Source organism: Rhinoderma darwinii, chromosome 10 (genome assembly GCF_050947455.1).
Source record: "Rhinoderma darwinii isolate aRhiDar2 chromosome 10, aRhiDar2.hap1, whole genome shotgun sequence".
NCBI lineage: Eukaryota > Metazoa > Chordata > Amphibia > Anura > Rhinodermatidae > Rhinoderma > Rhinoderma darwinii.
Window position 1 is genome coordinate 22,739,443 of NC_134696.1, and position 23,406 is coordinate 22,762,848.

The window sequence follows — 23,406 nt, forward strand, 5'->3', positions numbered from 1 at the left end:
CTAATTGCTACGTTCACCATCTATACACACATATTATCACCGAGACGCCGCTAAGTCGCCGACCACTGAGCCATTCGCTGTAAATGTTCTCACTCATAATATAAATAACCCGAATTTATAGTCAGGACCGGAACTAAGATCCCGGGTTCTTGACTCTTAAAGAGATTCTCAACACAAAATCACTACAACCACCAGTAAATATCGCAGCAAACCCACCAAATAACCCCTAAACGCCCAATGGGGGGGGGGGGGGATAGTGAGCAGTATTCAGAACATCCCGTTTTGCTGATTAACCAAGCAGGATCACGTGACCAATCCAGGGTACCTCTACCTGGAGTGTGCTTAAAGGAATACTCCAGGCAAAACTGCAAAACTGACCCTCTATCCTGTGACATGACTGTGTGCATTATTCTGATACTGTGACATCACTTTGTGCATTATTGCTTTACTGTGACATCACTGTGTGTATTATACTGTTACTGTGACATCACTGTGTGCATTATCGCTTTACTGTGACATCACTGTGTGTATTATACTGTTACTGTGACATCACTGTGTGCATTAATCCATACCCCCAACCGTTCCGGGATAAGCGGGTACAGTCCCGGATTCCAGGCGGTGTCCCGCTGTCTCGGGCACCTTGAGGCATGTCCCGGTGTTAACTGTATCTGCTTCCTCAGAACCTACAGTTGAACCCAGTGCTGAAGCAGGGAACCGTCAGATCCCTGCTTCAGCATTAGTACAGAGGACTCCCCGGGCACAGCGCTACTTTAAGCGCTGTGCCCGGGGAAACCCTTGACGTCACTGTCCATATATGGACAGTGAATCCCTGCCAGAGCATTGCCGACGCTCTGGCAGGGGATACCACTCGAAGAGGGAACACTTAGGGTCACTATATAGGGGCACTGTGGTACTATCTACATGGGCACTGGTACTTTATATATGGGCACTGGCACTAGGGGCAGCCAAAAGGGCATTATACTGTATGGGGCAGCTATGGGGGCATTATACTGTATAGGGGCATCTGTGTGGGCATTATACTGTATAGGGGCATCTGTGTGGGCATTATACTGTATAGGGGCATCTGTGGGGGCGTTATACTGTATAGGGGCATATGTGTGGGCATTATGCTGTACGGTGGCAGCTAGGGGGCATTATACTGTGTTGGCTGAATCGGGTGTGTACGGGCGGGGATTGGCCTGGATTAGAGGCTTGGTTTACAAGAAAAAAATGTGCCCCCCTTTGTGATCCTTGATATTTGGTTGGTATGATTATCCCAATGCATTAAAGGATGACACGTGGTACAGAGTAGAGACCAAAATAATCATAAGCTTTTCATGTTCTGAGCAGGCGGAGGTCGCGGTGCAGCCCCAGGCCATGATTTGCTGTAGCCCCATGGTGGATACTGGGTGCAGGCTACACTTAGAGCCACATGCCCACCCTGTGCTGATGTCTCCCCCTAGTGGTCGTTTACAGTTGAACCACAGCTTATTCATGCCCTGGTCGAAACCTCACAATCTAGGCTGAAATCATCGCTACATTTACGGCTTTCACATAATATGTCCATGCAAATATATCTAGAATATGCTCCATTACACCCTCTAGCGTGCGAATACAATAGGCCATGGATTATGATTGGCCCTAAACGGAGAAATTTTGAATTCCTTGATTGGCTCTATTTCTTGCTGGAGAATGACGCAACTACTGTAATTAGTTCTATTTCCTGTTAGTGAGTGACGTATAGCACCCTGATTGGTGCTACTGCGAGCGAATGACGTCTAGCTCTCTGATTGATCACATTATGTGCCAGAAAATGACGTCCAGCTCTGTAATTGGTCCTATAATTTCCTGTTGAATTACGTCTAGCTCCCTCATTGGTCGTATTACTAGACGGAGGGTGTCGTCTAGCGTTCTGATTGGATCCGCTGTATTTCCGTGAATGCACGTGTTTTATGGTTCGTAGACGACATGGCTGACCAGTGGCCGGAGATCGAGCGGGCGGAGAAGGAGAAGCGGCGGGAGCTGGTGCTGCAGGGGGTGGATGAGCGGCTCCGGCAGGGTGATGGCCAGTTACCGCCTGCCCTCGTCTCCCTCACCCTCCTCAATTACCTGGAGGTGAGCGGATGCTCGGAGCTGCGGGAGCTCCCGGCTGATCTGGGCCGCCTTTGTCACCTGCACAGCCTGATCCTGTGCAAGAACAAGTTGCGGAGCCTCCCCCGGAACCTGCAGCAGCTGCGCAGCCTGAGAGTGCTGGACGTGTCTGGGAATGAGCTGGAGGAGCTGCCGGCCGAGCTGTGTAACCTGCCTGATCTGTGCACGCTGAATGTCAGCTGGAACCGGCTCCGAGAGCTGCCCCCGGGGCTGGAGCGCTGCACTAAGCTGGCCGGGATCAACCTGTCCCGGAACATGATCGCCGGCCTCCCTCCAGGCCTGATGAGCCCCCAGCTGTCCCTGCTGGCCTCCATATCTGCCACCGACAACCTCATCCAGGAGCTGGGAGGGGAGATCGGCCTCCTGCCTGCCCTCAAGGTACTGACGATCCCGGGTGTCACCTGTCAGGGAGAGGTTATTCCTCCAAGGCGGCAAATGACGAGCGGACGGTCCGATAACCGTCCATTAATAATCACGGCGGTCTATGATACAATGGCTTGGAGTTCCCTATCTACACTGATACATTGTAACAAACTGCAGCTGTGAGTGCAGGACTAAGGTCGTGTTCGTTTGGCCTTCCGTTTATCGTGAAATCTCCCGACGTACTCACTCAACGTGTCCATTGTCAGACGGAGGCTAAAAGAGCGTCATTATGGCCTCCTATGCCGCAATAAAAACGTATGGAATGGCGTCGATGACTACACAATTCCATCCCGCAAAAAAAGTAGACGTTAAATATATACATTTATTTTTTTTAACATAAGACCCTATGGGTGACGCGCCACGGTACGGCATATGTCACATGCATCCGTGGAACGTTTACGTCATGAGCTCTCCGATATCTTTTCATGCCGTATGCGATAAATGTTTACCTAACAATGGCGTCCGTCAACCATAGACTATAATTGGATCCGTTTAACGCATACCTCACATGTAGGCCAAAAACGTGGTGTGAACGTAGCCTTGCAATGGCAGATTTATCCTTAAAGGCACCACGAATAAGCGTCCGTTAAAATGACCGTCCGTCTATGATGGATGTAATGACCGTCTTTCTTGGCAGGCTGTCGGTCTTCATGGATTGTGCTGCCATAAAATGTAGCATGATCGGCGGCAAGATTAAGTGTAAACGCTGCCGGTACTGACCTCTACACACTGCCTTGTGCTGCCTGGCAGTCACTGCTGTCGCAAGAGCTGTTGCTAGGCAACTATGGTGCCTGTCGCTTGGCAGCAAGAAACCTCATGATAAAAATGTCTGTCAGATCCTTGGCCGCCATTTTTTGAGCCATCCAACATCAGTGGTTTTAAATATTGCGGTATATAAAGGGGTCTTGGGGTAGTCTGAATGAGGCCCCATGCACACGACCGTATCTTTCATCCGCAATTACTGACCGTAATTACATACCCATTCATTTCTATAGGCTACATGATCCGTAAAATATAGAACACGGCTTATTCTTATCCGTAATTACGTCACGGACTCCCCATAGAAGTCTATGGGCGCTTCTGGAATTACGGATGGGCACCCGTAGCCGTTAGTAATTATGGAAGCGTTGCTAGGCGACGCTACGTTTGCAGCTGTTGCACATAATCTGTGGTTTTTCTTTTTGCAGATCCGTATATAGGGATTCACTTCGGACCGTATTTGCAGATCCTTGTCCGTATATGCGGATAAGTTGCGGATGACTACGGATCCGTATTTGCGGGCAGTATTTACGGATGGATGAAAATACGGTCGTGTGCACGGGGCCTTAGACAACTATTTTCCATATAACCAAAACCTATGGACGTCGTAGCGGAGCGTCCCTCAGCATTTGTGCCAGAGCAAAGAGCCGCTGAGTATAAGGGTCTGTTCACACGCAGCGTTCTCTGGCGTATTTCGGGGCATAAACGCCTCGAAACACTCCTAAAAAAACGGTCGCTAAACGCCAGCAAACATCTGCCCATTGAGTCCAATGGGAAAACTGGCGTTTCGTTCAGGCGGGCGTTTTATTTTAATGCCGCAGTTCTAAAAAAATGGCGCATAAAAAAACGCCCCCGTAAAAAAGAGCAAGGCACCACTTGAGCCGTTTTTGGAGCGGTTTTTCATTATGTTAATGGAAAACGGCTAAAAAAAAAAAAAGTTTTCAGCTTCAAAAACGGCTGAAAATCAGAGGCTGATTTCTCTGTCATTTTCAGCCGTTTTTACTTCTGCATGTGAACTGAGCCTTAGCGACTACCCTGCAGCAGAAATGTATGGCTAAACATGGCGTCACCCGATGGCAAGGGTTTTAGAAGCCGGACCCACAGATTATCAAAAGAGGTGCAAAGAAAGAGTAGTCGTCCATAGCAACCAATCAGGTTGCTGCTTTCATTTAAAAAAAAAAAAAGAAGACCTCTGAAAAATAAAGGTTGGAATCTGATTGGTCGCTTTGGGCGACTGCTCCACTTTTCCTTTGCACCAGTTTTGATAAATCTCCCTAATGGGAGGGGTTGATCAGGGGGGAGCAGTTGTCCATAGCAACTAATCAGACTCCATTTTTCAGGGGCCCTTTTGAAAATGAAAGCAGTCTGGTCTGTTGCTATGGGCAACGCCTTCTCTTTTGTCCCCCTTCCCTTTGCACCAGTTTTGCTAAATCTCCAGAATTTTTTAGGACGTTGCCGAACCTTTAATTATCCAATGATCACGTGATTTTCTCTACAAGAAACGAATAAATCGCCACACTTTGAAGTACTGAGAAGCGGAAAGTTTTCGTCAGTTATGAGGATGAATTGCGGAGATTACTCTTGCCAGGTTTAGGCTCTGCTTTTGGCGAATTTGCGATCACAATTGGCAAATCGATTTTCACATTGTAATATGCGAACTGGGAAATATGGCAAAACCAATCACTCCTCTCGCCTACCGACCTAGTCCTGCTCGCACAGCTGCTGTTTGCTACAATGTATCAGTGTAGGCAATCCTCGGAACCTATTTCCCAACATGTGCAGCTACACCGTTCCGTATATCTGCCCCTGAATGTAAGCAGGAATGTTTCCATTCACTGACCGCAAGCAGAGGACATACAATATATCAGAAAGTTGCAGAGTGTTTCGTTATACCGTGACTAATCTTATTACCATAAAACCGGACGACCCCTTTAGCTTTATCCTTCTGTTCCCGTTTCTAGAGCCTGGACCTCTCCAATAACCGGCTGACGGAGATCCCGTATGAACTGGCGGACTGCACCAAGCTGAAAGACATCAACTTCAAAGGCAACAAACTGAAAGATAAACGACTGGAGAAAATGGTGAACGGCTGTCAGACCAAATCTATACTGGAGTATCTGAGGGTCGGGGGCCGCGGAGGAGGCAAAGGGAGATCCAAGATGGAGAACGCAGTGAAAGAGGACGTGAAGGACAAGAAAAAGAAGCAGCGGAAACAGAAGAAGGATAGTGGAGATGAGGAGGAGGAGGTGGAAGACGTGAATAAGATGATGCTGAGAGTCCTTCACATATCGGAGAACCCTGCGGCCCTCGCGATCGGCGTCAGTGCCAGCGTTAAGGACGTGCGGCCATATATTGTCTGCTGTGTGGTCAAAGGGATGAGCCTGAAGCCTGGAAATGCCCTGAAACGGTTCCTAACCGCCCAGGTAAATCATACAGCCCCTCTGAGGAAAAGAGGCCCGGACAGCGTTACTTAAAGGAACACGCCAATATTGGCATTGTTACCTATAGCAACCAATCAGAGCTGCGCTTTCATTCCTTAAACAGCTGGAAAAAAATAAAAGCTGCTCTGTGATTGGTTGCTATGGACTACAAAGCCAGTTTTTTTTCTGTAACGGTTTTAATAATGAGACTCATTGTGCTATGTGAGGGGCGGAGCATGACACCGGTCTTCTTTATAACCATTTCTCGCCTGTTTCGTTCTGGGAAGCTGGATGACCACTAATCTAACCATCATTACAGCTTTCTCTGGGGTTGTCACTCGGCTCTCACAGAATCCTGAATGTCAAATCTGCCGTTATGCAGTGTTGCCTCCCTCACTCCAACAATGCTAGGTAGATATTTTGGAAAAGCTGGATGACCCAAACCCCAGTTGGACCTGTGATGACGGCCATATTGCTTGTTACCCGGCTTTCCCAGAGGACGCATCCTGGTTTAGACAACACAAAATAGGAAAAAAATATATACCGTATATGTTTTATATTATATACATATATCTCCTACTTCTTAAAACTTCCCTATTTGCTCTAAGGCGGTGGAAGGGTTAATGTTACTACTTTGGTGGTCTAGGATAGTGCCTCTCTTCCTTGGTGGTCTAGTGTAGAAGAGTGGGCTCCTGTTGTATTCCCTGGTGGCCTAGTGTAGAAGAGGGGGCTCGTGTTGTATTCCCTGGTGGCCTAGTGTAGAAGAGGGGGCTCGTGTTGTATTCCCTGGTGGCCTAGTGTAGAAGAGGGGGCTCGTGTTGTATTCCCTGGTGGCCTAGTGTAGAAGAGGGGGCTCGTGTTGTATTCCCTGGTGGCCTAGTGTAGAAGAGGGGGCTCGTGTTGTATTCCCTGGTGGCCTAGTGTAGAAGAGGGGGCTCGTGTTGTATTCCCTGGTGGCCTAGTGTAGAAGAGGGGGCTCGTGTTGTATTCCCTGGTGGCCTAGTGTAGAAGAGGGGGCTCGTGTTGTATTCCCTGGTGGCCTAGTGTAGAAGAGGCGGCTCGTGTTGTATTCCCTGGTGGCCTAGTGTAGAAGAGGCGGCTCGTGTTGTATTCCCTGGTGGCCTAGTGTAGAAGAGGGGGCTCGTGTTGTATTCCCTGGTGGCCTAGTGTAGAAGAGGGGGCTCGTGTTGTATTCCCTGGTGGCCTAGTGTAGAAGAGGGGGCTCGTGTTGTATTCCCTGGTGGCCTAGTGTAGAAGAGGGGGTTCGTGTTGTATTCTCTGGTGGTCTAGTGTAGAAGAGGGTGCTCGTGTTGTATTCCCTGGTGGTCTAGTGTAGAAGAGGGTGTTAATACCTGCGTTCTGCTCTGCTGCATACTAGTGATAGTATATTATACACACTCCATTTCCACGTTTCTTTACGATTGTTGGATGCTGTATTTTTCGGCTGATATTTGCTCAGCTGCTGGATAAGCGATTCCAAGCTTTAATAAAACAGTCGGGGGAAGTCTGGCGTCACCGAGGACTGCGGACTATAAGACACCGGGAATAAGATTTCTTTTATTACTGTGTTTTTAGTGAAAAAGTTGCATTTTATTGTCCGAAAAATTAAAATGACTTGTTAGCACATGTCATGTAGCATGTTATCCACTGGATGGCAGCACGTGACCACAATATTGTATTAGTATTCACACATTTCATGAGGACCTGATGCGATCATCCACATATTCGTGTTCGTTGTGTACGTCCGCTGTAAATCTCTGTACATATACGCCGGATGTATTCATCTGTATACAGTTGTGAAAAAAATAAATAAAAATAAGCATATACAGTGTATGGATACATCCAGATTACATGTCGGGAGATTATTCCAGTGTATTTGCCGGGCATACGCTGCAAACGCTATAATATATATATATATATATATATAAGAGCCTAAATGTCTCTAGAGGTTCAAGTCCTTGTGTATATGTGAGAAAAAAAGTGATGATGGGGGCAGGGATGTTCTGGACTTCTTGGTAGTAATCTTAGTGAAGACTTCTACAGTCAGCCGCTCTTCAGCCTGAAGTGGCTGATAACATGAAGCAATAGACTAGTGTCCACTGCGTAGTAAATGGCAATTAGTCAGACTTTAGATGGAGTGTAGGAAATGTAGGAGAAAAAGTAATTTCAAAATTACGTTTCAATGTTTTAGACCAAGCTCCACGAAGACCTGTGTGATAAGAGAACATTGGCAACCATTGCCACCCACGACTTGCAGCGGGTGAAGGGGCCCTTACTGTACGACGCCAGACCACCGAAAGAGTTTACCGTGAGTTCACGTTGATTTGAAGTGTAATAGATAATGAATCTTCGTTAAAGTCAAGGTTGCCCAAGACTAAGCATCCCTTTCCCGCTTTCACTTTTCCCAGAAACGTTGCCGCTCTTGTTCATGGGCAATGTTTGATATTGCAGCTCAGTCCCATTCACCTGCAATACCAGGCAGAGCCCGTGGGTAAGAATGGCGCTGTTTTCAGGTGGGATGTTAGCAGGAGGGGTCATGATCTCCAATCTGTAATTTTTAATTAATTGCAAAAATAACAAGTCTGGAGCATCTTTTCTTAAAACGCTGCATTGGGCCGTCTCTCTGTTATTCCTCCTGGAAATATATACATATTAATTGACAACTGGGCATTAAGATCACCTTGTCAATGGGATGTTTGCCTGTACTCTCTCAATACCCTATCAATGCTAACATTGTCAGGGACACACCCTCTATCTATAATGTATTCATACATTTCCAGGAAGAATAACAGAGGAACCGTACAATGCAGAGTTCTAAAAAAAAGAAAAAAAAAAGACTAAATTGTACATGTCATGAGTGCGGACCAGTCCTCTTACATGTTGTTTTTTGCTCACTGCTGTCACTCGCTGCCTCTTGTACGTGAGATGGTAAGTGGCTGAACACGGAGATGCAGTTACCGAGCTGGTCGGCTGGAGAGATAAGTTTACCCTGGCTGTCAATCATGAGGAATCTGGTGTAAAAACAAACCCAACGCATTGCGTGTCACCGCCTTGACTTCTCTGTGTTGTGGAAACCATTCGGGACTTGGCAGAATTTGCCTTGGGGGAATACACCTGTCCGGTGACTAATAACAAATGATCCGTGTATACTGGAGTCTCTTATAGAAGAGCCGGGCACTGGCTCTGCCATATGATAATAAACTGTAAATCTCCATCACCGTTTGCCTGTCCCTCAATCTGCTGTGGTTCGGGGTTAGGCAGGAGAGGCAGCTGCTGGCGTAAAGTACTTTATATCCCTCCCATTTCTCCTTGGAGACCACACCCACTTTGTCGGCTTTTACGGCTTTACCACAAAAAAATGGCGTAAATTGCTTTGCAAACGTGCGCCAAAGCCAAACTTGGCAGGCTGGTTCTTTTTCCTGCACTGATCGTAGAGATCAGTAAGTTACAAGAGTGCCCTCTAGTGTCTGCTCACGTGAAACCTCCTGCGTTTTAGTGACTAAGCAGTGACGGGATCAGGTGTGATATGACTTTCATAGGGGCACAGTGGCTAGTACCAGGACTGGGACCATTAGTTTTGGCTGGCATTATTGGGGGGGACACTGTTCTTCGTGGGTGAGTCAGATTCTGTGGTACACCGCAGTGCGCAGGATGGAGAAGAGCCGCAACGTGTAATGCTGTTTCTGATCTACAAACCTTAGAGTTGGGCCTACGTCTGGCGTCCTACGTGCATCTTAACCGCACGGCTCACGCAGATCCTGAAGTGACCTGTTTGTGTAGTGTTTTATGGCTTCCGGCTAATCCTGCATTGTGTGGCCCTAATCCCTAGGCCCGGTAGTTATATATTTAACAAGCAGAGTCACAACATGTCAACATTTGTCTGGATTATTCCTTGTCATCAGAAACACGTAGTCCGTGTTCACCGGAGGTGAAGTGTTAACAATGGCGGACACAATGGAGAGTCCGATGACCATGGAGACTGGTGACTTCTAACCTGTGGCTCTCCAGCTGTTGCCCGACTACAAATCCCAGCATGCCTGAGTTCACTGCTGTCACTATTCCATATCTGTATGTTTTCTCTATATAACAGATTGTACCGCTGAACCGGAAAGAAATAAACGCCAAGGAGCTCGTCCGCCAGCTGCAGTTCGAGGCCGAGGAACAGAGGAAGCAGAAGAAACGTCAGAACGTATCTGGACTTCACAAGTTGGTGCTTGGCTTTTAGAATATTGATATGCGCCACTTGTAGACACTCAGGAAAAAGACGAGTCAATGGAGCCGAGCTGCAATACCAAAGACGACAGGTGTGGCGCTGTTTTTGGAAGAAAGCCATGTTTATCGAATCCTATACAACCCCTTTAACCCATTGTCCTTCAGCTAGATAGACCATTCATGTTTATTGCATCATGTGTCGCGCCCCCCCCACACACACACACTCGGAGCCCCCTTCTATGAACTAGAGCCACTAAGCACGTGGCTCCTGCTCTGGAGGACCCAGTATTACATGGTCAGCCATTCATACTACATTAACTATGGAAATGTATGGCCGGCCGCAACTCTCCCCCCCCCCCCCCCAGATAGAACAGCTGATCCTTGGGCCGGCTTCAATATAAGGGTCCTCATGAGACATCCCATTTTTTAAAGGGGTTGTCCAGGATTAGAAAAACATGGCTTCTTCTTAAAACAGCGCCACAGCTGTCCGTGGGTTTTGTCTGGTATTGCAGCTCCGCTCCATTGAAAGGAATAGGGCTGAGCTGCAATATGACCCGCAACCTGGACAACCCCCTTAATATGTATTGGAAACTTCATCTGAGTATATTCTATGTAGAAGCAAACACTCGTTCCTCTGCATTATGAAAGGTTCACTAATGGAAAGAATGGCGCAGCTCCGCCGCCTACCCTCTTCAGACGAGCTGTGACATGAGTGTTTACTGTGTCTTAAGAAAAGCCAAGCCTATCCGCTTCTGTGTTGTCACGGTTGATGGTCACCCACCCGAGTGGCTCTTGTAAATTGAGCGCGTAGTAAAGGGGGCGGAGCCGGCTCGGTTTGCGCGCTCTGAATAGTACAGGTGTCCCCGCTGTGCTCCGTTACATAATCCTCTCGTGTTCAAGGACTAAATTCCTAATACAAGACATCGCTATCAGTCCTGCATTCCAGCACCTAACTGGTTACCCAACGCGCAGGGAGGGCACAGCCGCCACACGCTGCTATTGTCTGTACCAAGGTGTGTTCTCCGCCAATTCATCGGCAAAAAAAAAATCTGATCGTATGACACCGGGGCATTATACAGCTGAAGATTTTGTTACAGCAATGTGCTCCTCAGTCCTATACCCCCGGTGTAGGTAATAACCAGCAGGGGCATTGGGGGGAGGGGGAGCTAGTAGTTCTAGACCAAGTTCTCTGGCCGGGAGGTGGCCGCAGCCGTGACAATCCAAAGAAATTAAAATCTGATTAATATGGCAGCATTAAAGAGGAACTCCACTTTCATCAAACTTTTGATATGTCATAGAGACCTATCCAAAGTTTGGATCGGTGGGGGTCCTGGTGCTGAGACCCCCAATGTTGCTGAAACGAAGATGCAGAAGTGATTAGCTTAGCGCCCTGGCACCTTCGGCTGTGACCTGCGCCCCCTGCCAGGCTGGAGATGGTTCAGCCTGACAAACGCTAAGCACAGCCGAAAGAGCAAAGCGTTCTGCTGAGCCTTTTTGCACCTTTGTTTCAGCACCGGTAAGGGTCTTGGCACCCGGACCCCTACCGATCCAAACTTTTGATAGGTCTGTACGACCTATCAAAAGTTTGAAATTGTAGTTCCCATGTAATTGGGGATGTGATATCGTCCAAGCCACTTTTCTCCTCCTCTGCAGTCAACGTGGTGCCAGTCCAGATTGGAGGTGGCCTTGTTTCTATGGATACACGTCCTAACAAGGTGGGGTTGTCAGGCAGCGTCTCCCTAGCAACCAGTCTATCTAATCAATACTTGAATAAATCAATATGTAAATCTGCAGAAATACTTTAACCCATTGGCGTACAGTCGGCAGTTCCCGCACTGTGCTGTTCTATTATGTCGCTGATATTAGGATCCGGAACGGGAGTGCAGCTGCCCACCATAACCGCGCTCCCGCAGCGAAGATCAGCCTAAAGGGGGGTAAAACAAAGGGGGTTGACCCTTTTGTAAGTGTCACAGGGATTCTTGTACTATTATAACACTATTGAAGATTATTGGTTAATGGCAGAACTAGGGCAAAATAGTCGTCTTTTTCTTCTGCAATTCGTAAAAATGAGGGCAAATATGTCTGCCCAAAATGATGCCCTATCAAAGAACTTGTCTTGCAAAATACATAATTCCATATCGGAGTAAAAAAAAATAAGTTATTACGGTAGGAATGTGTGATTTTTACTAGTATGCGCTGCTCTCCAGATACCTTCATTTATTGGATGGCAAAGAGAATTACCCGTGCCTGGTAGATGCCGAAAATGCAGTGATCTCCTTCCCACCAGTCACCAACAGTGACAAGACCAAGGTAAGTTGTCAAGTCCCTTATGGTGTATTTTAATGGTAAGTTATGCAGTTCCTGGGAATACCCTGCAAATACCCATAAAAAAATAAAATAAGTGAAATAATGCACTTTTCTAATAGGAAATTACTCATTTGAGGATTTGAATTAAAATATCCTGCTTAAAGGGGTTGTCCCACCATTAAATATCATAATTATTGAATAGATCATAAAAAATGAACAATGATTGGCATTTGTATGCTGTAAAAAAGACGATCCGGTAAAGTTATGACATTTACTTACATAGTATGGCGCCATCCAGAGTTCAAAGTTTATAGCAATGTGCGTGTCCACCAAATGAGCTCCGTGTTGGTTGACTTGCAGGCTCAGTCACTCTCCCCACAGCCAGGTCAGTGATTTTATTTTATTTTTTTTACTGCAGAGCAGCCAATAGAAATAGCTTTCTGGCCTGCTTGTCAGGGAAGGAGCAGTCTCTGCAGTAGCATGGCAGTGTATATGAGGAGACTCATTCTTTTCAGCTTGTCAGGGAAGTAGAGGAGCCTCTGCAGTAGAATGGCAGCATAGCTGAAAAGACTCCTTCTGCACAGACAGTAAGAACAGACTATATTGTCAGCTGCCAGAAGGGGTAGGAGACTAATTTTATCCAGAGCCCCTCCCCTAGCGGCAGAGATCAGCAACAAGGGACAGGGAAGCAAAAAAAAAAGTGAACTTTTTAATATATATATATATATATATATATATATATATATATATATATCTATCTATCTGAAAATTACTTTACAGCTATTAACAGCATTTAAGGATTTTTGGTTTAAAAATTATTCATGGATGATTCCTTTTTGTTCGAAGGGTTTTTCTGGCGGCCAGCAGATCCTACATTATCCCACTGCTGGGTGGGGGTCTTGCTGCAAGAAAATTGAACACTTGCTGACTGTTCCTTTCAGATGATCACTGCGGGAGTGATCATCTAAGGGAAACTGTCAGCGAGTTTTCAATTTTCCTGCAGCTCCACCACAGGAGAAACAAAGCATTACACCGTTCCTTATAATGTACCGATGTTCCTAGTCCTCCAGAGAGAGACACTCTTTGTAGTTGTCCCACTATTAATTCAGAATTCCTTAAAGTATTTGTTTTTCTTTTTATATGTATACAGTTTGTCCACCCACCTCTCCTTACCTGACGTACATGTCTCATAAGGCCGGGATTGGGTGGAAGGTTTTTGCTGTGATGACTGGGGGGAAAAAAAATGGTGCCAAAAACGTTACTGTACAGGGCAAAGCTATACTTCTCCTGTCGCCCTGCATGAGCAGAGATCGGGATAATCCGTAGAGGGGTGTAAGGGGTATTCCAGCCATTAAGATTTATCACCTATTCTTCGTCAGACCCCCCCCCCCCCTCTGATCTTACGCATAGGTGATGGGTGTTAATGGCCGGAGTACCCCTTTTAAGAATATAATGGCTCTTTTCATCACAAACTGGACATCGTCTCCCGATCCTGGACAGTTGAGTTATTTTCATCATGTTTTCCCAGATCACTAAATCCACCCGGGCCCTTCTCCTTGAGGTGACCAGCTCCAACAGCCTGCAGATCTGTAAAGACGTCATGGATGCCCTCATTGCTGTGAGTCCTGCTCGTACTGTTGTCTCTCGCGTGCGTTGCCCGTTTTGCTTCTGGTGTTGCCTGGTATTTTAAGAATTCTTTGATCAGACCGGATGCCATGAATTCGGTTCGCACTGACTGGTTAATTACACATTATTATTACATCTTCATTAATACATATTTAAAGGGCCAGGCAATCGTAGGAGGGGCTTGTCCTACCTCATTTGCAGGCTGCAGGGAATTCACTTTAAACAGCATTTCCCCAAAAATCTAAAACTTAATAAAAGTAAATGGTTATTGGGTCTTTGAAAGCCAAACTTGATTATTCTACAGGGATGAGCGGCACTACATAGGCGCTGCTTATCTCTTCCTGCGGTCTGCCACAGATTGATTTTGTTGGTATTTCCTTCTGTGGCAAACACTAACTCGCGTGTAGGGACTTAAAAATATACACAGCGGCTGCTGAAATCTCTCTTCTTTTTTTTTTTAAGTCCTGTTTTCCGGCTGCCGCAGATGATCGTCATACACATCAGTGGCTGCTAATATGGTTTGAGCTCAATAGAAAGTCTGAGTCCGTGCGCTGCTTTTCTTTGCTTTCCGAGGAAAGCCAGTCAGAAACCAATCCGGACAGCGCTGGCGCCAGCGCTGTTTGCTGCTTCATTTTAGCAATCAATCGATTAAACCTTCTGACATGGCAAACGTTTTTTTTAGTTCCACGTTAGGACTAATAAAAAAAATAATAATGGCATTTCTTCCTTTTAATCCGGCATTTGATAATTCAGAATGTTTTTTTCGTCTCTGGAGTTTTTCCATCCAAACTGGAACACGGTGAAAGTGATCTGTTTGGAGGAGTCTTTGTTTTCTCCCCTTTCACTTGCGCAGACTCCTTTTCTCTGTACAATGTGTTACTTTGAAGATTCTGTTTTTAGATTCGGTGTCTTTAATGGAAATCGTGGACAGACGGCGCAGTGTGTCATTTCATCTCTTCTGATATACACGGTCACGCGCTGCTGTCAGCGGAACCTCTCTGTCTTGTTACGCGCAGGTGTCGGGGAGCTCTGTGCTCCGTATAGTCGATAGGAAGATGTTCACATTATTCTGGAGTCGCGAGCGCCGGCAATGATGTAACTGTGTCCTTCTCAGCAGCAGTGGGAACCGTGGCGGGGGCTTTTGTAATTACCCATTTCTTTACTTCTCCGTAACAGATGCTGAGTGACCACTACTAATAGTCGCCATTACTGTGGTACCCAGCTTTACACAGATCCTGAGTGGCATATAAGCCTACATTGCGCACTAGAACCCACCTAATGCTGAAAGTGTTTTGGTTTTTAGGATTCCTAAACACTAATATGTTGGGAGTTAATAGAGACGGACCCTCCCTGCCCCCTAATCTAGAGTAGAGATCGGCTACAAAGATCTCTTGCTCCGGAGGACCCAACACGTCCATGTATGAGACGGACAGCCCAGTGATTTCAATAGGAACTGTGTAATGCTTCATTTCCCCTGTGGTGGCACTGCAGGAGAATTGAACGCTTGATGCTGGGTTCCTCCATAAATTACAGCTGATCGTGGTGTTCTCCAGTAGCGGGACGCCCAGCGCTCATCTTACAGTTATGGGATCCTTTAAAGTGGACGACCCCTTTTGAATTGCATGATTTTATTACAGCGCCACTCTTGTCTACAGGTAGTATCTAGTATTGCAGTTTTCAAGTGAATGGGGCTCAGCTGCAATACCTGACACATCCTGTGGACAACAGTGGCGCTGTTTCTGGAATAAAGCAGCCACGCTTTTCTAATCTCATCCATTTTAAGTACGGTATTTTTCTCCTTCCGTAGAAAATGGCAGAACTGAATAAATTTACCCTGGAAAACAAAGAAGAAGAAGTTACTTCGGATCCAGAACCTGATGGAGATAACAACGTGCACCATCCAGGGGCCGCTCCAACCCTAGAAGCAGAGGGCAGCGGGCAGCTCGTGCTGGAGCAGGTGCGGGTGGCTGACGTGGATGGGAACCTCAAAGTTTTATACCCTTCAAAAACCGACCTGAACCTGAGTCCGTCGTCTTTCACGGTCGTGCGTTAGAAGAGTCTTTTTCAATATTAACAAACTGGCAGCACCAGAAAAGTCTGTTTTGCAATGGCTTTATTTAATGTATTTTTTATTAACGGTGAATGTGACCTGTAGATGTGTTATCGCCGCTGCAGCAACTCCATCCGCATGGTATAATTACTAACACGTTACATTGTGGAGTCTGTTAGTCCTCCACTTCCATCTTTCCCCTGAAGTGGGTTCAGGTTGCTTAGCAACCAGCTGACTTCCTCTATGAGTGACTACCAGCAGCTGGGCCCGTGTACAGAAGTAGTCACAGGAAGCTCTATCTGCTATACACTAGACTGCCTCTCCATGTTGCACAGACTTGTATTCGGTTCCACCCACTTCCTTCCAACTATTGTTCGCTGTGTGCCATCTTGGTAATGGGGGGGGGGAATCTTTGCTGGTGAGATAGAGGAGTAAACCGGGATTGGCTTCACTGATGTTGTTCGTTTTTTTTTTTTTGTTTTTTTTTTGGAGTGAATGGCCAAAATAAAGTGGCAAATTGAGATTATTTTTCTTTTTTAATTCTACTATAAAATTATATAGAAATATACTGGAACATGCAGCAGGAATGGTGCTACCATGGTCGTGGAATTTTTTAGTTTCTTTTTTTTTTGCTTTCTTTAAAGGTTTAGTGCTAGGTGAATGTTTTAAGTCAATGGGGAAACCACCGTAAAAAAAAAAAAACAGCGTCAACCCGAATACCATAAAATCCTATTCACTACAGTGTAACGCCGGTCAGCTGTGGTAAATACACTGCAAAAACCTGCACATGTTCCCTAAGGCCCTGTCCATGCATTTTTTTTTACCGGCAGAAAAAAAAATTACCTCAGAATTCCCTCAGGAATTTTGAAGCAGATTTTGTTTGACCTGCCTGCGCTTTTTTTTTTCTGTGTTTTTTGCCCGCGGCCATTGAAGCTAATGTAAGGACCGCGGGCAAAAAACGCTGTGAAAAATGCTCCAGGAAGAAAGGACATGCTGCTTTTATTTCTGTGGAGAAGACGGTAAATCCTGAACCTTGATGGCGCCTAGAATTGATATGATCGGTATTGCCTTCTGTATTATGGCAGGAGCGAAGAAGAAAATACGACTGGAAAAAACAGCCCAAAATTTCGCTTCACAAACAATACAGACCAAGCAACCCTTGTTCTATATCTATTGCTCACTGTATTCTGTGAGATGAGGATTTAGGCTGGGAGGCAGCTTGCTGCAGCTGAAACCCCCCCTCCCCCCATTTCTTTGGTCAAAATGCCAATTTCTGTTTAATATATTAATAAAATCTTCACCTACATCGTGTGTTTTCTAATTGACAAATTATTAATGACTCCTGTTGATTATTTAGCTCCAACATATTCCATAACACCGTACAGGGATGGTCATCACTCACCTCAGTCCTTGTCGGCAATGGGACTCGCAACCTAATTTCCCTCTAGGGCCATGTTTTGTTTTTTTTATAGGAAGCCAATTACAGTGTTTTTGGAGGGTGAGCGGAAACACGGAGACCATATAAACTCCATGCAGTTGTCCTTTGTCAGATTTGAACCCAGGACCCCAGCGCTGCATGGAAACCAAGCTGCTGCGCTGCCCCCTGTAGCTGACCAGAGGGAAATTCCAGACTGGGCCGTTCAGTATAATCCTATAATGGAGCATTTCCGGGTTTGCTATTCAGACTTTTTGACTTCTAGGTGTAACAAAGGACTGGGCAACACTTACTGGCACCGGATTGTGCAAGACTGGTTCTTCCTGAGCGGTACAGAGGACACGGCGAGACTTGGCAGCAGAATGTTTTGTCTCCAATACATTCCATGCATCATGTCCTCTGATCTGTTTGTTTATTCTTTTTCATCTTTTTTTTTTTTTTTTGTGATAAGAGGGCAGAAGTATTGGCTGGCCATAAGAGCTTCATAGGCTTCCCGCATTATTGATAGACGGATGTATGAGACTTAGCGTTGCTATGCAGAAGGAAGAAATGTTATTACTGATTTCCGCTCAAAATGCTCTTTACAGCATTCCGGGGTCTGAATCGAGCAAGCACCGCTGTGTTGCATTGTAGGAGATGTAGTGTTTACGCCTGTGCTCTAGAAGTGGTTTCTGGATGTAAAGGATCTGAATATTTTGTACTCAAAATGGCAATTGATACAGTCAGTGTGGTACGTGCAGGTTATCAAGCTGGATCTACAACATTTTATTTTTTATGTTCTCCTGATTTTTCGCGTGGGTTTCCTCTGGGTACTCGGCGTTACTCCCACGCTCAAAAACACTTTCTACAAAATTGGCCCTAGTGTGTATGTTTTAAAAAAGGGAGTTTAGACTGTTGGTGCCATACAAGTAAATTTCTTTAATTTTTCATAATTAAAAAGTTCGAGGATATCTCCCTATAGAGCGCCCCTTTGATATCGCAGCCACCATCATGATTGGCTGGGAGCCCCCGCGGCCAGATTTTGCAACGTGAAGCTGCGGCCAGCCAGACATTTGTCTGCAAGCAAAATATAGTTTACACAGTGGCCACGAAGATAAAGTTCAAGTCCCACAGAAGCCGTCAGTCCCCCCCCCCCCCCCCCCCCTCTCTATGACGCGACAGGGGTTGTCTACTTGAGAGTTAAAACTTTAATATGGTACCTCCTGGCAATATTGAATTAACTTTTTAGCTTTTTTTTTTAAAGTTTTACATTTTCGGGGGGCTATTCTCACTGTGGTCCTAGTACTGACAATTTAGGTATCCCGTGTGCACCTGTTTATGGGGTAGTCGGAGGAGAGAGCTGTCAATCGTTTAACCCGACAGCTGCGGTATTCGTATAGCCAGCGTAAAGTGCATGGCAGCCTCATTCAGTTAATGAAACCAAGCTGCAATACTACACACCGACACGAACAAAAGTGGCGCTGTTTCTAGGAAACAAAAAAAAGCAAACCCTTTTTTTTTTTTTTAAATCCCCTACAAGCCCGTGTAGACACGTCAGAAATAAACAGCAGGAACCCCGACATATTACTGGACCACTCAGTAATGTATGTGAACCCGATCTACATGGCACTTCTTTAGATTAGCCACTGTCTCTCTTGAAATGTGGGACTTTTCTCTAAGGCCGGGATCACACAGTTTTTATGGCAGTTTTTGGCTAAGGTTTTTTTTTTTTTTGCCAAAGCCAGAAGTGGATCCAAGGGAGGTATAAAGAAAGATTGACACATCTCTTCTGTTTGGTTAAAAAAAAGCTTCCACAAAAACTGCATCAAATCTGTGTGTGTGATCCTGGGCTAAAGGTTTTTTTATTGCAGATTTATGTTATGGGCACATCAAAGAGAGAGTCCCGGCCCCTTCCTTCCCAGTTCTCAGGCCTACACCAGTTATCTTGTCATATGTTACAGTAAAAACTGGAATGCCCCTTTAATTCTCTCCGCTTGAGTAATTCTTGGCTGATAACTGCAAATAAGACGTGACTTGAATGTGTAAGAGAAGGAAAGGTGTTCATGTCGGCTGAATAGACTCGTGTACATAGCGCTGCCCGCAGCCTCTGATAAGCTCTTTACAGCTGTATGTACAGGGACTGTTCTGTCAGGACACTGTGGACTTTTAATATTGTTTGATTTCTTTGTGTATCAATCTATAAATACACCAGGTTTACGGTTATGAGATTGTGAATCAACACGTGCAACAAACAAGATACTTAACGTGTTGTGATTAAATTAGTTGCATGAGATTAAAAAAAAACATGCATCCTTTTTTCAGAAATAGCGCCACTCTTGGCCATAGGCTGTGTCTGGTATTGCAACTCAGTCCCATTCACATGAATGCTGCAATACCAGACACAGCCTGTGGAAAAGAGTGGCGCTGTTTCTAAAAGAAAGCTGTCCTGCATTTCAAACCTCGCAAAACCTCTATAAAAAAAGCAATACTACTCAAATATTAATAGAAAAACTAAAATCCACTGTGAGCTAAATACATCCGCAGCGCCAACCTATCCTAATCTGATGGTTTAGTACAATTTAGCAGTGTCGGTAAAATGTATCAGCCTATGAGACTGTTAAACTCACAGAGGATTGTCTAGACTGGATACAATTGTAGCAAACTGAGCAGTGAGAAGAATCAGGTCAGACTCTGAATATAAACTAGAATGTTTCCATTCACTGATAACAGACAGAGATCTTAAAAAAAAAAGTGAGGTATTGGAACAGGTCCGTTAGCAAGAAGAAGGGGACAGATTAATGTAATAACACATGACTGCAGGATCAGACTACACAAAATTTGTAGTCTGTAGCCATGGAGACAGCTGTATAGGACATTTTTAACCTTTTCACGGCCAAGGATGTATGTATTACATCGTAACTTTAAACGCTGGACGCGACTAGATCTTTGTTTTCTGTCAAAACCCAGAATCTTAAAGTCGGGGAACAGGATGAAAAGTTTTACTTTGTGGCACGGTGTTTCTGCACGGGAAGGGGGAGGTGCAAGTGGGAGCAGGAAGAAAGATCACAGCCTGAGGCTGAGTTCACACAGGGCGATTACTCTGCGTAAAAGCAGGCAGCGTATCCGCCCTGTGCGCCGCAGGGAATTCCAGCCAAAAAAACGCACCAAACTGGGTGCAGCTTTTCCCCTGGAATATCCGCTGCGAAGACTGCAGCACACACTTAGCTAGCAGACCACTGCAGCCGGTGATTGGATGCTGTAGTCACATGGGATGAAATGTCATCCCAGGAGGCCGGCCTGGACGAAGAAACAGTCTTCTGGGTAAGTATAAGATTTTTATTTTTTTCTAACTTTCATTTTTTGTGGCGGAATCGCTGCGAACCACCCTCAAAAACCGCAACAACTGCTATTTGTTGTGGTCTTTACCCCCCCCCCCCCCAATTCAATGGGGAAATCCCGCAACAAATAAGCAGCGTTTATGCAAATACAGTTGACATTCTGCAGAATAAAATTCCGCACCGCAGGTCAATTTCTGAGCGTTTTTTCAGCTCGGTATTTACGCAGCGTGTGGATGAGATTTGTTTTATCTCATCCACTTTTCTGCTGTTCTATTTGCTGCGGATATTGTCACATGTATAAACTCTGCACATCTTGAACTTTTATTTTTAGGAAGTGTTTTGTGTCTCAGGCTCTGCTTGGGTCTGAATTTTAGCCGCAAATTAACACTTTTATGCATTGTTTCAATTGTTTTTCAAAATTGCATAAGGGCGCCAATGAGCGTAAAGCGCTGGATGACATTTTCAGATTGTATCAGGTGTCTACTTTCAAAAAATATATGGGTATGGAGTAAAATCAGATTTTTTTTTTTAATTATATTATAATATATGTTATATTTGGGTATATGTCAAAAGTGTAAAATTATCCCATTAGAAAAAGACTATTTGCAAAATTGCTTCATTTAAAAAAACAAAAAAAAATTCAAATCATTTTCAAAAGTATACACACCCTTTAAGTTAAAATGAATGTCTATGGATTAGGAAAACAGATTGCAAAAGTTGATCAGTGCAATTATCTAGGAGGCCAACTCCTCAACTGTTTAAGACAACAACCAACTGACTATAAAAATAACACAACAACCAGCTTGACTATAAAAATATGATGGACGACGCGCCGTACGGAGGTGCTGAATGTCCACAGTACCGGCCTGCATTAATCATGATGTGCGCTAGCTCATGCGAGCCTCGGCAGAAAGAAGAGAAAGGATCTTGAGTTTCCTGCTGACGTCACCAAGGACTATAAAATGAATAGACGTTTTGTGTAATGATCACAAATCCACAACACACAATGAGGAGCAGCTCAGGTTGAGAGTTTGTTTGCAGTTCCCTGGAGAAGTCAAGTGGTTTTTTTTATGAGCTACTAAACGGCAAGATGCTGCAGCAACGGAAACTTGCCTGGTCTGATAGGAAGAAGAAGCCGAAAAGTGAAATGACTTCTGGGAAATGTGGAGCAAACCATGGAAAAGTTTCTTATCCTACAAATCGTTTCCTCAAGACATCCAGCTGTAGACCACATGAAGGTAGGAAGATGTCCTACTGTGAGATAACTTCTTCCAGCCTGGCCATAAGAAGTCCATTAGGAACTGGAAGGACTCTCAAGAAAAATGCTTTGACCCAAAGTCAGTTCCTGCCGCCTATCATGTCAATGGGAACAGACACCCGCTTATCTAAGCAGTCCATCCTTCTGTTGGGTGAGTCTCTATCTAGAGAACCTGTGGAAGGAGAAGGTTGGAGGTCAAGAGCTTCTTCAAGAAACCCTGAAAAAGAAAATCTTGAATCTGCAAGTCAAGGAGATGCCTTCACTCCAGTTTCTTCTCCAGGTTGTGCAGTCAATCTTACTACTGGCTGCTGGGAACATAAGACCTTTGCCATGAAAGATTTAGATGACTTGGGTAGATCACCGGTGAAGAAGGCTGAGACCCCTGACCTCTACGGATCATGTCTTCTGGTTCTTACTTCCAGAAGAGGTGGTGGAAAAGACTACAAAGCCCAACAGGTGCCTGACATCATCAAGAGGACACTTGAGAAGTCACAGAGATGTCTTCACTGGAGCAAGGCCACCAGGAGAGGTATCTCAGCCTGGAGGAGCTCTGAAGAACTTAATGTTGGGAAGAAAGGTGGAGAGAAGCAGTCTTCTGGAGACTCAGCCTTTGGGACTGATACCTGGAGTGAGAACGCAGAGGTGGACATAGAACTGGGATTAGAGATAAATACAGTGGAAATGGACTACTACACCCAGCAGAGGATTATTAACTGGATCTTACAAGTCAATGCTGCTTTATTTTCTCCACATACATCCGAGTCCCTGAAATGTCCCCTCACAGAACAGGACACTTCCATTAAGATTGTGTATGATGGAGATTAATAGACAAAAACATTTATCTACAGGGTGAGTCAAAAGTCAAGAACCACAAAAATATCTAAGACGCTTAATGCAAGAATGAATGAACTACTAGCATTTTGTGATATACCAGTGGTCTCCCCAGCTCTTGCAAAACTACAACTGTGGCTATCAGGGCATGCTGGGAGTTGTAGTTTACATCAGCTGGAGAGCCACAGGTTGGAGACCTCTGGTCCAACACTTTGGAGAGCTACAAATTGGGGGACACTGTGTAAGGGTAACCCTCTACCTTATGTCACCCTACCCTTCCACCATCTTGAAATCTGCCATTTTTGACTCGCTGTAATTCTATTCATATGTAGATATCATGAGCGTGTATATATATTGTAGTGATATGTATGTTTATTAAAGGGCTTGTCCATTTTAGAGGATCCCTTTCCATATAACCTATAGTAGTATATTCAGCTGATGGAGCGGGACCACCCCTAACCCAAGAATAAAAACACCTTTATTTGCTCTGGTGGTTTATATGTATTCTCTGAAAATAATGGATGTCTATTGATTTCACTGGGCTCCATGAGCAACAGAGGTCACTCCCAATATACTATCTGGGGGTCGGGGAAGACACAATCTGAAGAGAGGTTGTC

The 23,406-nt window shown here is 45.2% G+C and overlaps 1 protein-coding gene across 1 annotated transcript; it reads left to right on the forward strand.

Moving 5' to 3' along the window:
• Positions 1–1,903: 1,903 nt before the first annotated feature.
• Positions 1,904–17,280, forward strand: LRRC47 (leucine rich repeat containing 47). Its single transcript, XM_075839496.1, has 7 exons — positions 1,904–2,529; positions 5,295–5,756; positions 7,945–8,061; positions 9,844–9,959; positions 12,173–12,275; positions 13,801–13,890; positions 15,706–17,280. Exons 1-7 carry the CDS (start codon positions 1,969–1,971, stop codon positions 15,949–15,951), a joined length of 1,695 nt encoding a protein of 564 aa, XP_075695611.1. The 5' UTR covers positions 1,904–1,968; the 3' UTR covers positions 15,952–17,280.
• The last annotated feature ends 6,126 nt before the right edge of the window (positions 17,281–23,406 follow it).

Bases quoted from the DNA above. Each gene is read 5' to 3' on its own strand.
- LRRC47 (XM_075839496.1), top strand. From the start codon at position 1,969: ATGGCTGACCAGTGGCCGGAGATCGAGCGGGCGGAGAAGGAGAAGCGG. The intron at 2,530-5,294 runs GTACTGACGATC...TCCCGTTTCTAG, and splicing joins GCCTCCTGCCTGCCCTCAAG to AGCCTGGACCTCTCCAATAA. The intron at 9,960-12,172 runs GTTGGTGCTTGG...GCTGCTCTCCAG, and splicing joins AACGTATCTGGACTTCACAA to ATACCTTCATTTATTGGATG.